The following is a 14,047-nucleotide window of genomic DNA, read 5'->3' on the forward strand; positions in this document are numbered from 1 at the left end:
TTAGGTGTTTACTGTCATGTTCCCACTGATTTATAAAGTAAAATACAAGAGGGTGCTTCATCTCTGGTTCCCTTTAAATGACAATGGCACAGTCCAGCTGCCAGAATAGTAGCACATGAGTAGGCAGGCTGACTTGCTTGTTTGCATTTATTCTTTCCAAGAAATGCTTTTTAACCTCCCTGGCGGTAAGCCCGTGCTAAGCACGGGCAGCGGCGGGAGGCACCGCTCAGGCCCCGCTGGGCCGATTTGCATAATTTTTTTTTTGCTGCACGCAGCTAGCACTTTGCTAGCTGCGTGCAGTGTCCGATCGCCGCCGCTACCCGCCGATCCGCCGCTATACGCGTCGCCGCAGCTGCCCCCCCTCCCAGACCCCGTGCGCTGCCTGGCCAATCAGTGCCAGGCAGCGCCGTGGGGTGGATCGGAGTCCCCTTTGACGTCACGACGTCGATGACGTCGGTGACGTCGGTGACGTCATCCCGCCCCGTCGCCGTGGCGACGGGGGAAGCCCTCCAAGAGATCCCTTTGAACGGGATCTCTTGATCTCCGATCGCCGGCGGCGATCGGAGGGGCTGGGGGGATGCCGCCGAGCAGCGGCTATCATGTAGCGAGACCTCGTCTCGCTACATGAAAAAAAAAAAAAAATTTTAAAAACGTATTTGCTGCCCCCTGGCGGATTTTTACAAACCGCCAGGAGGGTTAAACAATAAAAAGAAACTTTGTCTAGAATCTCAGCTCAGTCAAGCTTATTCACAGCGCGAAATATGCTTTCAATATAAAATATAAATCCCATTCCCCTATTACTCGCCTAATTGTCCCAAATGGATTAACTGCATGCTTGTTCCAGGTGTGTGCTTCAGACACTACTGCAGCCAAAGAGATCAGCAGGACAGCCACGCAACTGGTATTGCTTAAAAGGAAATAAACATAAAAGCCTCTCTTTAGGTTGCCTTTAAAGGGGAACTGAAGAGAGAGGTATATGGAGGCTGTCATGTTTATTTCCTTTTAATCAATACCAGTTGCCTGGCAGCCCTGCTGGTCTATTTCTCTGCAGTAGTATCTGATTAAAACCAGAAACAAGCATGCAGCTAGTGTTGTCAGATCAGACTTATAAGTCTGAAACACCTGATCTGCTGCATGCTTGTTCAGGGGCTATGGCTAATAGTATTAGAGGCAGAGGATCAGCAGGGCTGCCAGGCAACTGGTATTATCTAAAAGGAAATAAACATGACAGCCTCCATATACCTCTCTCTTCAGTTCCCCTTTAAAGGGGCATTATGGTGAAAAATTGTAAAATTCAAAATATGGGCAAACAGACAAATGACAAAAGACTTTTTTCTAGAGTCAGGGCTCGTTTCCACTATCGCGAATCTGCATGCGTCCAACGCATGCGGATTCGCACATGTAATGCAAGTGGATGGGCCTGTTTCCACTGTAGCGTTCTTGAGGTGCGTATTTTTCAGCGGTGAAAAAACGCACAAAAGAGCCGCAGAATTTGCCTGCGAGTGGAATGCATGCGAATCGCATGCAATGTATTTAATAGGGAAATCGCATGCGTTTTCCCCATGCGTTTTTTGCCGCGAATTCGCATAGGTACCAATGTAAATTCACACAGGCAGTGACATGGTTAAAATCGCATATACCCTCACCTATGCGAATTCGCGGCAAAAAACGCATGGGGAATCGCATCCGCATGCGATTTCATCAGCGGTGGAATCCAGGCGATTCCGCACCGCAATAGTGGAAACGAGACCTAAAATGAGCCATAAATTACTTTTCTCCTATGTTGCTGTCACTTACAGTAGGTAGTAGAAATCTGACAGGTTTTGGACTAGTCCATCTCTTCATAGTGGATTCTCAGCAAGGCTTTTCTTATTTATAAAGATATTACCTAAAAAGGATTTAAACAATGATGGTGGTCAGCTTCCCTGCTCACTACACAGTTTTTTTGGCAGTTGGACAGAGTAACTGCCTTTCACAAAGTGCTTTTGAAACTAAATAAATCCCTGAGAATCCCCCATGAAGAGATGGACTAGTCCAAAACCTGTCACTTCTGTCAGATTTCTACTACCTACTGTAAGTGACAGCAACATAGGAGAAAAGCCATTTATGGCTAATTTTTCTCTGGAAAAAAAACATACTTCTTATTTGTATATGTTTGCGCATATTTAAAATTTTTAAATTTTTGCCATAGTGCCCTTTTAAGTTACAGCTGTACAGGAAATAAATAATGATGGTGCATTAACTACAGGGCTATAATGTTTTCTAACTATCTATCCAAACATCTCCCCAATTATTGATCTGTTTTTCTTACAGTAGCCTTGTTTTAACGCATTGGAAGATCACCATGGGCACGACGGGTCTTGTGCTTCTATACGGGTTCCTTACCCTCTTCTTTGCCGCCAAAGTCTTCTCTCAGTCCTCTTGTGTCACAGAGAAGAACAGCGAGGGCAAGCAGGAGACGTCTTGCACTTCTCTTGACTTAACCAACATCCCATTGAAGGAAATACCCCCGGACACCGCCGTCCTCATCCTGAGATTTAACTCCTTGAAGTCAGTCTCCACCTCCAGCTTTAAGAGTATGAAGCAGCTAGAAGAGCTGGACTTGTCTGACAATTCTTTGACCAGTTTTCAGGTGGACCTTCCAGTCATGTTAAAAGAACTCATCCTGGCCAACAATTCACTCAAGGGTGTCCCAGATCTGTCTCGCCTCTCCAGCCTGACCAAGCTTGACTTGACCAACAACCTTATCTCCAGCATCGAGGATACAGATTTTAAAGGACTGAAAAACTTGGAATATTTGATACTCCAGAAGAACAAAATCAACTCCATTTCAGAAGAGGTGATCTTAAAGTAAACCTGAAATTAGGAAACTCGCTTCAGACTTGATACTTAACTAAGTAGAGGGAAGGCTCTAGGTAGCATAGAGCCTTCCTGATACTCCGTCAAGCTCATCCTTACAGCACCATCCTCTTGTGTAGCTCCTCCACCGAACAGCTCTTAGTAAAGTACATGGGTAATCTTCGGAACTGCTTACATGCCCACCAAGTTGTACAATGCACAAGTTCAGATTGGCGCATGCTCAATGAAAAGGATGGACTCGTCCTCTAAACTACTTGAGAATGTGAGTAATTCCGAAGATGACCCATTACCCCAGTATTTACAAACAGCTATTTGACTGAGTGGATTGAATAGCTACATTGGGTTAGATGAAGGGATTGGAAGGTTTTATGCTATCCGAAGTCTTCCCTCTATTTAGGTAATTATCAAACCTGAAGTGGGATCCCTCTTTAAAGAAAACCTGTACTGAAAATAAAAGTCAAAATAAGCATACACAAGTCATACTTACCTTCCATGTAGTCTACTCCTCAGTGTCTTTCTCCTGTCCCGCGTCCTATTTGTTCACTATGATCAAGGGAAATTTCCGTCCTCCATTTTGAAAATAGCCATTACCCCATAACAGCTTTCTGGTCAGCACACAGTTAAACTGTAACATCGCCCACTTGAGCCATAGGGAAACATGAACATTACCTGGTACATCCGTTTTCCTCTCAGCTATAACTGACAGCAACTGATATTTTACTGACAGCAACTGATATATTTCAGATCTGACAAAATATTGTCAGAACTGGATGGGATTATTGTCAGAAGAAAATGGTGAGCTTCTGAGAGGAACGGATGGCAAGGCAACTATGTAATGTTCATTAGAAGTTACCTCATGTGTTTATTTTAAATATTTTTACTCAGTACAGGTTCTCTTTAAGTAAAATGTGCTGTTTATTTAATTGTACATCTCAGACCTCTACTGCAACACATCTAAGGGAACTATGCACGTTGCTGAACCCATATGCACTCACTAAGCACTTTATTATCAACACTTTTCCAGGACTGGGTAGGATCTTCCTCCACCCTCAAAATAGCCCCAATTCTTTGTGGCATGGATTCCACAGGATAGTGGAAATGCTCCTTTTTAAACTCTGCTACATGCTGACCGATTTTATACAATACACTAACATTTGTAAAGTGCTTTTCTCCCATAGCACTCAAAGAGCATATCGCTGGCGGTGTGAGTCTGATTCTAATCTCTTTCGCTCTTACCTACTCTATTGTGCAAATATCCCAAATAGCATACTAGGTAAATACAACTACAAAATGTGGTCCTATGGACACCCCTAATTCTGTACATTAAAGAGGAACTGTAACGTCAAAACGTCCCCTGGGGGTACTCACCTCGGGTGGGGGAAGCCTCCGGATCCTAATGAGGCTTCCCACGCCGTCCTCCGTCCCTCAGGGGTCTCGATGCAGCCCTCCGTGCAAAATTACGTCATTATTTACCTTCCCGGCTCCTGCGCAGGCGCTCTCACGGCTGTCAGCTCCGAAGTAGGCGGAAATACCCGATCGCCGTCGGGTCTGCTCTACTGCGCAGGCGCAAGTTTCCGGCGCCTGCGCAGTAGAGCGGACCCGACTGAGATCGGGTATTTCCGTCTACTTCGGAGCCGAGAGCAGCCACAGCGCCCCCGCTGGAGCCAGCAAAGGTAAATATTGAATTTACAGTCGGGTCTGTCGCCGGCTGTTCGGAGGGCTGCAGTGAGACCCACGTGGGACAGAGGACGGCGTGGGAAGCCTCATTAGGATCCGGAGGCTTCCCCCACCCGAGGTGAGTACCCCCCAGGGGATGTTTCTGATGTTACAGAGTCTCTTTACATTAAGTATATTTTATTCAATAAAATGCGTATCCCGGGTTTGGTTTAATACTGGTGGTGCATATGGGAGGGGTGTAGCAACGTGATGACTAAAAGTAAGATCTATCAATCACCTGTATCATCGGGCTGACAATATCAGTACGATGCACCGCTGTAAAGTGTGCAGTATATGCCGTGTGACTTCTAGTTGTGTATCCGTGTCACTGGGCCCCAATGCCCTATAGGACAGCAGCTGTCCCCATGCACTTGTCCGTGGGTGCAAGAGAAAACCCTTAGCTAAAGTTCCAGTCAATAGTCAATGGATAGTCAGCCAGCTTTAAGAGCAATGTTTTTACTCAGCCATAGGAAAAAAAGGTGCACAATATTTACAGGGACACTAAGTTTCAACATGTTTCACCCCAAAGTGCTTCATCAGGAAGTGCAAAAAACAGTGTACTGTGCAAAACAACAATTATTTACATCCCTTCACCTGCCACCACATAGCAAAGTCTCCTAACAGCAGAAAAAAAAGCCCTGGTCAGAGCTGAGTAGCCACTGTCAGGCTGCAGGTTAAATACCTGAAAGCCAGTAGCAAGCCCCACCCACTGGGCGTGTGCAGTCCCCACCTCCCATGTCTCGCATGCATATGCTAGTATATGTGTGTGATCTGCATCTACCAAAGGCCGTGCATCTAGCGACAAACCAGCACTGTGAGTGACAGTAGCAGGGATAGGACGGAGCATGTTCATGCAAGGCAAGCCACCCGTGACATCACATCCGGAATATCACTTCCTGTGCCTATGCAGTCCCTCAGTCTCCTATTGGTTTGCAGGCAGGAGTGTTATTGTGTCCATGTCCCGGTCCAGACCAGCACATCACCACACACCTGCTTTCAGGTTTTGCAGGTTTTGCAGGATGTGTACACGTTTACCGGTGTCAGCATACATGCATGGCGGACGCACGATCCTCCGGTACACGCTGGCTGCCCGGATGGTACAGGCATATAGCATTCCATTATGTACCAGCCTGACACAGGGTCCCTGACCATTGGTTGCAGGCTCCCTGTCCCTGATCATCAAGGACGGTCATCTATGACTTTAGCGACTAAGAGAGTGTTGTTTACTCCAGTCACCATGGACTCAATAACACTCTTGCATGCTAACCAATAGGAGACTGAGGAGTGCAACTAGTGATGGGTCGTTCGCGAACGAGCCGCCTCTAAGAGCCGGCTCTTTGCTGTGAACGACAAGAGCCGGTTCTCAGTTTCAAAAGAGCCGATGCCTCAGCCGCCCCACACAGCCCTGCTTTGGTCTGTAATAAAGGGCGCTGAGGCATGCTGGGAGATGTAGTCCTCCTCTCGCAGCTTGTAGGAGTGTATGGGGCGGAGCAGAGCAGTAGCAGAAGGGATTGCACCAGTCAGAGAAGCAGTCTGGAGTTGTCATGGAGACGGGGGCGGGGCTTTTACTCCGATTCTGAGTGGTGTCTAGTGATAATTAATGAAGAGCCGATTGAGAGCCGTGAGAGCCGGCTCTTTAATGGGAGCCGATTCAAAAGAGCCGATTCTCTGAGAAGAGCCGGAATTCCTATCACTAAGTGCAACTGTAGGGGTGTGTTTAAGGCTCTACACACCCCCTCTGGGGGCACCATGACAGCTGGGATGCTTGGATAGGCAGTGTTGGTCTGCGCTAGATCAGGGCATGGCCCATTCACACACATAGAGAGAGTGAGACATGGAAGGTGGTGGCCGCAATGACCGCCAGGGTCTAGTAGCGCGTTGGGGATATTCCTAGCTCACCCCTGAACACCACAATCACATACTATCCACTTCTTATTGCACCTTCAATATCCCATTCATGTGACAACCTCAAATAATTAGAGAATTTATTAGGCCTCAAGCCTCAAACAAGGTAAACAGCATGGCCCTTGCCAGTTCTATTATACAAGGTAAAATTCAGGGCCCAATTCCGTACTCAAGCACTTCCTGTAACCTCCCAATGACAGCTGCAAGAAGGTTTTTTAACCTCTTCTCAGTTTATCAAGAATATTTTAAACAAATGTTTACTAAATATGAATAAAAATGTGAATTATTTTATCCAATTCCTTTGAGGAAAAAAACAACTGTTCCTCCTTTCTTTCGTTAGGCTTTCAAAGACTTGGAGAAGCTCGAAGTCTTGGACCTATCATACAATCAGCTGTGGCAACTTTCAGACAATCTCATCTCGAGTCTTACACAGCTTTCAAAATTTTACTTGACAGGAAACCGATTGACAAACATTCCAGAAGACTTCTTTCAAGAACAGGAGTTTTTATTTTATGTGTATCTTGACAAGAACCCATGGCTCTGCAACTGTGCCCTCCAATATTTACAGGGTTGGGTGAAGGAGAATACGGATAACATCTATGAAATGGTTGATGGAAACCCTGTTAAGAATGATCTAGTCTGCAGCAATAAAATGCTACTTGTATACTATGATATGTCCATTTGCAAAAGACAAGGTAGAGGTGACACGGGCGCTGGTGTGATCACTGTACCATCAAAAACTCTGATGCAAACCACCACAGAAACAGAAATGACCACCTTTCCAACCATGCTGACATGGACAACAGCCCAAATGACACCTGTGCTGACCACTGAAGAAAGTACAACATCAGTTGCTACAACTACAGCAGCTGGGGAAGTGACCACGCTAATCATGACCTCAACAAAAAGGCCAGAGACAACATTGGCAACTGAGGTTTTGACAACACATACAGTGACCACAGTATTACCACCAGTGGTCAAGGAAATGACTACACCTGTGCTGCTGACCACTGACGAAAGTTCAACATCAATTGCTACAACTACAACTTCTGGAGAAAGAACAACTTCGGACACCCCAGAAGTATCAGCATCTACTTCTGCTCCACCTCTGACCCTAAATCCAACATCTGCTCTTCACCAATCAACTAGCCATCATTTGGAGACAAAGGAAGAACCCAGTACATTGCTGATGACCACCCTTGTGCCGACCCAAAAGCATTTTAGAACATCTGCTCTTGTGCCAACCACTACCACAGCAACATCTTTTAGGACCTCTACAGGGTTAGAAGCATCCTCGTCATATACCATGCCACCGGCAAGAGAGTCCCATGCAAAAGCACATGGCATGTCTTGGTTGGAGTACAAAATTCTTAAAAATTGCTGTTTCCTTCACCTAATCCTCTATATGTTGGGCATTTTCCTTATTCTAGCCCAGATGCTGGTGATTCTGCTGTTGGTGTGGATCTATGCCCAGTTTTTCCGTAATTACCAAGAGGTGGCGGAGAAGCAGCCCAACATACGTCTGATTCGCTATAGTCTACGAGTGCCGATGGATGAGGATGAGATACTGCTTGTACGTGATGAGGCCATCACGTCCCACTTCGCGGACCACTCATCTTCTGGGGTGACAAGAATGTTGGTCCTTGAGGCTAAGCCCAGGGACCTGGAGAGGACATTCACATCAGCCATTTTACAATGATGACAAAAAAAGATACATTATAACAATGAAAAATGGTCATCGGAATCATCATAATGTCCAGCCAGGAAAATGAATATAATCGAATTCCACTGTAACTGCAAGTTATTGACATTTTTTTTAAAGTGAATGGTTACCGATTAAAAAAAAAAAGTCAGATACTCACCTAAGGAGAGGGAAGGCTCGGTCCTAATGAGCCTTCCCTCTCCTCTCCCGGTGCCCGGTGGATCCTCCGTTCAAATCCCCCGCTGCGGGGGTCTTCGGAAGTCTTCAGGAGCACTCGGGCTCCCGAAGACGGGCCGCTTCATACTGCGCACGCGCGAGTGCGTCATAGACCCGCGCGAGTGCGTCATAGTGGGCACTCGCACATGCGCAGTATGGAGCGGCCCGTCTTCGGGAGCCCGAGTGCTCCCGAAGACTTCTGAAGTCCCACGCGGCGGGGGATTTGAACGGAGGATCCACCGGGCACCGGGAGAGGAGAGGGAAGGCTCATTAGGACCGAGCCTTCCCTCTCCTTAGGTGAGTATCTGACTTTTTTTTTTAATCGGTACACATTGGCTTTAAGTTAGCCAATAAATGGTAGTATCCCTATTCAAAACTTTTTGCTTTTACTGATGGCTAACATGCTACAATACTCTATTGTTATTGCTGTAGCTGTGGCCATTAAAAACCTGCAAGCATGAGCAGTTAAATTTTTTTTAATTTTTTTTTATGTCTACCAGAAGTAAAGATGATGGACCTGCCGGTTCACGATGGATCAAAAAACACGACCTAATTACACAGAGTGTATCAATCATCTCTTGATCTATCTACTATTTCTATTTTTTTAACTTCTCGCTTTGCAATAAATTGATTTCTTTCCCTGCCCCTCCCCCCCTCTTCTCCCCCCCCCCCCCCCCTTCCCCCCTGCCCCTACTACTATTTTTGTGTAACGTTCCTTTTTAAAAGAAAACTACTGTTATGTTCTGAAAAAGACAATGAACTCATGTTAAGGTGCCCATATATCAAGCGATTTTGGCAGCTGATCGACCAAGACACGGCTGTTTCTCTGATGGAATCTGATCGGAGAGATCTGTTGGCTGCCCATACACCACAGGCCGATTCCCGATCAATGTCAGCATGAAATCTCTAGGGAATCATCCTAGCGACGACGCCTAGCCACCCCCGGCTACGCCCCTCCCAATGTTCTATGTGTCCCCCGGTGCCAGTGCATTAAGATACTTTACCTGTCCACCGTACTTCTGCATTGGTGCCCCATGTGGTTGGCAGAGTTATAGCAGGTGGGGCACGTTTGTGACATCACACATGCGCCCCACGTGCCCTAGGCCAGTAGTTACGTGGGGCCCAAATGCAAAAATACGGTGGACACAGCGGTAGACGCTAGTGGCTGTGGCAGGTAAAGTATCTTAAAGAGACTCTGTAATAAAATAAAAAATAGAAAAACGTCCCCTGGGGGGTACTTACCTCGGGAGGGGGAAGCCTCAGGGTCCCAATGAGGCTTCCCCCTCCCCTGTAGCTGCAGGCAATCCAGCGCTGGCTCCCAGAAGCATCCCGCAATCCTCCCTCGACAAGCCTGACAAGCGCTGATTTATTTACCTTCCCTGGCTCCAGCGGGGGCGCTGTTGCGGCTCTCAGCAGGGAGATAGGTGGAAATAGCCGATCTCTGTCGGGTCCACTCTACTACACAGGTGCAGGAGACTTGCGCTGATGCAGTAGAGCGGACCGACAGCGATCGTCTATTTCCACCTATCTCCGAGCGGAGAGCCGATACTGCGCCCGCGCTGGAGCCGGGAAGGTAAATATTTACATCCCCGCTGTTCGGAGGGCCAGAGCAAGACCGCCGTGGGACACAGGAGGACGGGGGAAGCCTCGATAGGATCCAGAGGCTTCTCCCACCCAAGGTGAGTACGCCCCAGGGGAACTTTTTTTAGTTACAGGTTTTCTTTAATGCTCGAGAACTTGGGGGGGGGCACATATGTCATTTGGGAAGGACAGCAGGGGTTTCGTTTCTTGTATTACCACCACGCACCCTATCGAATGCGTCAGCCTGAGTTTTCCCAGCATGTCCGATCGAGTAATATACACAACAATAGAGCAACAAAAAACAATCCATGGTCATGGAAATGAATCTATACCAAACATCAACAAAATAATTCCATGACTGACAAAATCCACAAACACATGCTGCTAGTATAAAGAATTAATAAATGTTAAAGAACAAGTGACACCCATGCTAACCTAGTAATAAAAAACCACATATATAAGTAGATAAATACTACTTCTACTTACATAACAGATGTATTGTGCTATCCACGTAATGATTCCTGTGGATTTTATAAAGGAAAAGCAGAAAATCCTATTGCAGGCAGTGGCCATTTTGCCAAGCTAATGCTGACATCATATCCTCCCTGACTCTTGTTTCCCCCCCTCCCTTCTCTTGCTCATTGTGTATTCATTAGCTGCCCTCCTCTCAGAGTCTTTTTTTTATTTACACATCCAATCACTGAGTCACCTCAGCCTTGCTTGTAAACAAGTGATCAGCTAGGCAGGGAAATAAATGGAAGAGGAGGAATATATTATAGATAAAAAGAACTCCCAGCATTCAAAATAACTCCCAGCATTCAACTTTTTGCCACTGTTTGGCACTAGGGCCAGTGCTCCTAAAGTATGTGATAACTCCAAACCATAACAGCAGAAAAAGTTCTGAATGCAGGATTAGCATCTTTATCACTTAATACACTCAGACCAGTTGCTGTTGAAATTTGATTTTTATGGTGACTATACCGCTTTAAAGGACGTATCGAAAGTTATGTTAAAAACAAAGCCTGCCACTGGTCGGAAACGGAGGCATATATCATAAATAGGCATAGTATATAGATACAAACACGTATCCACAATAAATACACTATCCTAGGGCAAGCTGCATAACTAGCATATGACGCAACTCAATCCAAAGTATTCTCCATGCATATATATAATATTTCATGAGAGCGCCAGAGCAAAATAATGCTGCTTACCACCTAGGAACGTCAGGATACCTCTGTACGGTAGTGTCAGGCCTGACCTCACACGTATCGCACCTCTCGGGTGCTTCCTCGGAGATAAAAACATTAAATAGCTTTCATTACTATGTCATGCAACATGAGTGTTTATTTATTGTAACTATTTAATATTAGATGCAGTCGTTTTCTTGACCACCAGATATCATTGTATTTCATATGCTAGTTGTGCAGCTTGCCCTAGGGTAGTGTATTTATTGTAGATACATGTTTGTATTTATATTCTATTTATGATATAAGCGTTTGTGACCAGTGGCAGGCTTTGTTTTTAACATAACTTTGGATACGTCCTTTAATAAACATTTATTAATTCTTTACACTAGCAGCATGTGTTTGTGGATTTTGTCAGTCATGGAATTCTTTTGTTGTTGTTTAGCATGTCCAATCGAGACATTTTCAGCCTGAAATTGGTCAAATTATCCATCCAGCATACTTTTGGCAGCACCTGTTTTCATCAGATTCGATAATAATTATTTAATGGGTTGGCTGACACCAAATTGCCAGATGTACGGCCACCTTTACTTTGTATTTTGCAAGAATAAATGGCAGCCACTGTATCAGTCTTCTTACATTATTTTTATATGCACATAATTCCACAGTGTGTCAGTATGTGTTACTGGATGAGTGCGGTTGTTGGGAACGATTAACAAAGGCTCCTGCTCTGTGCAGCTAATCAATCCTGCAGAAAAACTGGTTAGAACCTATGTGACTAGTCTACACGATGTACACCACAAGCATCAATAGCAGCCCCCATTTAATTTTCACAATTTTTAATAATATCAGGCCTCATTCACAGTGGGATGTTGCGTTGTCATGTCAAGTTACAACGCAACGCGAAAAAAAGGTGGTAACGCACATTAACACTGCATTACCGTCGCATACAGTAGGTACAGTAAAGCATACAGGCATTGGGGGCAGCACGGTGGCGTAGTGGTTAGCGCTCTTGCCTTGCATCGCTGGGGTCCCTGGTTCAAATCCCAGCCAGGTCAACATCTGCAGGGAGTTTGTATGTTCTCCCCGTGTCTGCGTAGGTTTACTCCGGGCACTCCGGTTTCCTCCCACATCCCAAAAACATACAGATAAGTTAATTGGCTTCCCCCTAAAAAAAAAAATTGGCCCTAGACCACAATACATACATTACACGATACATACATAGACATATGACTATGGTAGGGAGTAGATTGTGAGCTCCTTCGAGGGGCAGTTAATGACAAGACTATATATACTATGTACAGCGCTGCGGAAGATGTTGGCGCTATATAAATACTTAATAATAATAATAATTGAAAAGTATGCTTCCTTGTACCTGGTAATGTGTGCATTTAGGCTGCTTACACAGTAAGACGTTACAGGCGCACGTTAGTGCAGTCTGTAACGCTCCCCAATGCACAGCAATGTAACACAAGTGGGCTGTTCACATTGCCCACGTTGCGTTACATGTAACGCTGCACGTTCTTAAGACAGAGCGGCCAGGCACATGGCTAATTAATATTCACTGCACGTTGTGACGTGCAGTGTTTACTTCCTGGAGCGGCCGCTCTGTGCGGCGATTGGCCGGCGGGACCACGTGATGCCGCATGCGCACAAGAGTACGCATCACGGCATCACGGACGCCAGAGTGAGCTGCACAATGCGGCTCACTCTGACGTCCACAACGAAGAGCACCAGGCCTTGCGTTAGGTGCACGTTATGCGACCTTAACGTAGCACCTAACGCAACGTCTTGGTGTGCAAGTAGCCTTAGAGACAACGCTACAAGTTACAATGTGACACTAACGTCACACTGTGAACGTCACATAGGATTAGCATTGCAGTGCGGAAAGCTCAGGGCCCGCCCGCTCATGAGGCGGGGTGAAACTTTTGCCGCAGGCGGCAAACTTCTAGGGGCGGCATCTGCCCGTCCGTGGGTGCTGGGGAGGGCGGCCGCCGAGCTGGAGGGGTAGCGGGCAGGACGGGCGTATTGGGCCTAGTGGTGGGAAGGGGAGTCGGACCCCCCCCCCCCTCCCTCGCCTGGGTCCCCCGAACTGCGCTCCCCTCCAGCTTTAAATAGCGAGTAAGCAACCGTCCAGCTGACAGTAAGAGGCACGGGATCACTCACCTCTTCTTCGTTCCAGCGTGCGCTCCACTGACGTCACTTCCTGCAACGCCGCCCACTGTATTATACGTGGCCGGCGTTGCAGGAAGTGACGTCAGTGGAGAGCACGTTGGAACGAGGAAGAGGTGAGTGATCCCCTGCCCGTGCCTCTTACTGGTCGGCTGGACGGCTGCTTACTCGCTATTTAAAGCTGGAGGGGAGCGCAGATCGGGGGACCCAGGCGAGGGAGGGGGGGTCCGACCCCCCTCCCCACCGCTAGGTCAAATACCCCCGTCCTGCCCGCTACCCCTCCAGCTCGGCGGCCCCCCACGAGGGGGGGGGGGCGGCGACAATTTTTTCAAAATTTGCCTCAGGCGGCAAAAAGTCCAGGGCCGGCCCTGGGAAAGCTGCGTTATAAGAGTTTATAACGCAGCTCCGCAACGTCCCCCTGTGAATGAGGCCTCAAAGTGCAAAGAGATTTCTGCAGCAACAAGCAAGGTTTATGGCAATTTTATAACAGGTAAAGGAAAAACAATTGCCAGCAGTGCTTGTGCTGACTAGTTCAGCCCTACCCTGCAATGCACCCCATCGAGTTAACCATAGAGTAGTGGTCCTGCATGCTCCGCCCATCCCAGGCACTTGTGTAAATGTTATGCACTAAGGACTTCATAGGGCTCTATTCACAATCATTTTCTGCATGCGGAAATGCACTTGCGGTAAATTCCCGAATGAAATAAGA

At 46.8% G+C, this 14,047-nt stretch overlaps 1 protein-coding gene across 1 annotated transcript; it reads left to right on the forward strand.

Moving 5' to 3' along the window:
• The first annotated feature begins 2,344 nt into the window (after window positions 1-2,344).
• On the forward strand, window positions 2,345-8,179 carry LOC137562014 (platelet glycoprotein Ib alpha chain-like). Its single transcript, XM_068273357.1, has 2 exons — window positions 2,345-2,839; window positions 6,821-8,179. Exons 1-2 carry the CDS (start codon window positions 2,345-2,347, stop codon window positions 8,177-8,179), a joined length of 1,854 nt encoding a protein of 617 aa, XP_068129458.1.
• Window positions 8,180-14,047: the final 5,868 nt, after the last annotated feature.

This window comes from Hyperolius riggenbachi, chromosome 3, assembly GCF_040937935.1.
Source record: "Hyperolius riggenbachi isolate aHypRig1 chromosome 3, aHypRig1.pri, whole genome shotgun sequence".
Lineage (NCBI taxonomy): Eukaryota > Metazoa > Chordata > Amphibia > Anura > Hyperoliidae > Hyperolius > Hyperolius riggenbachi.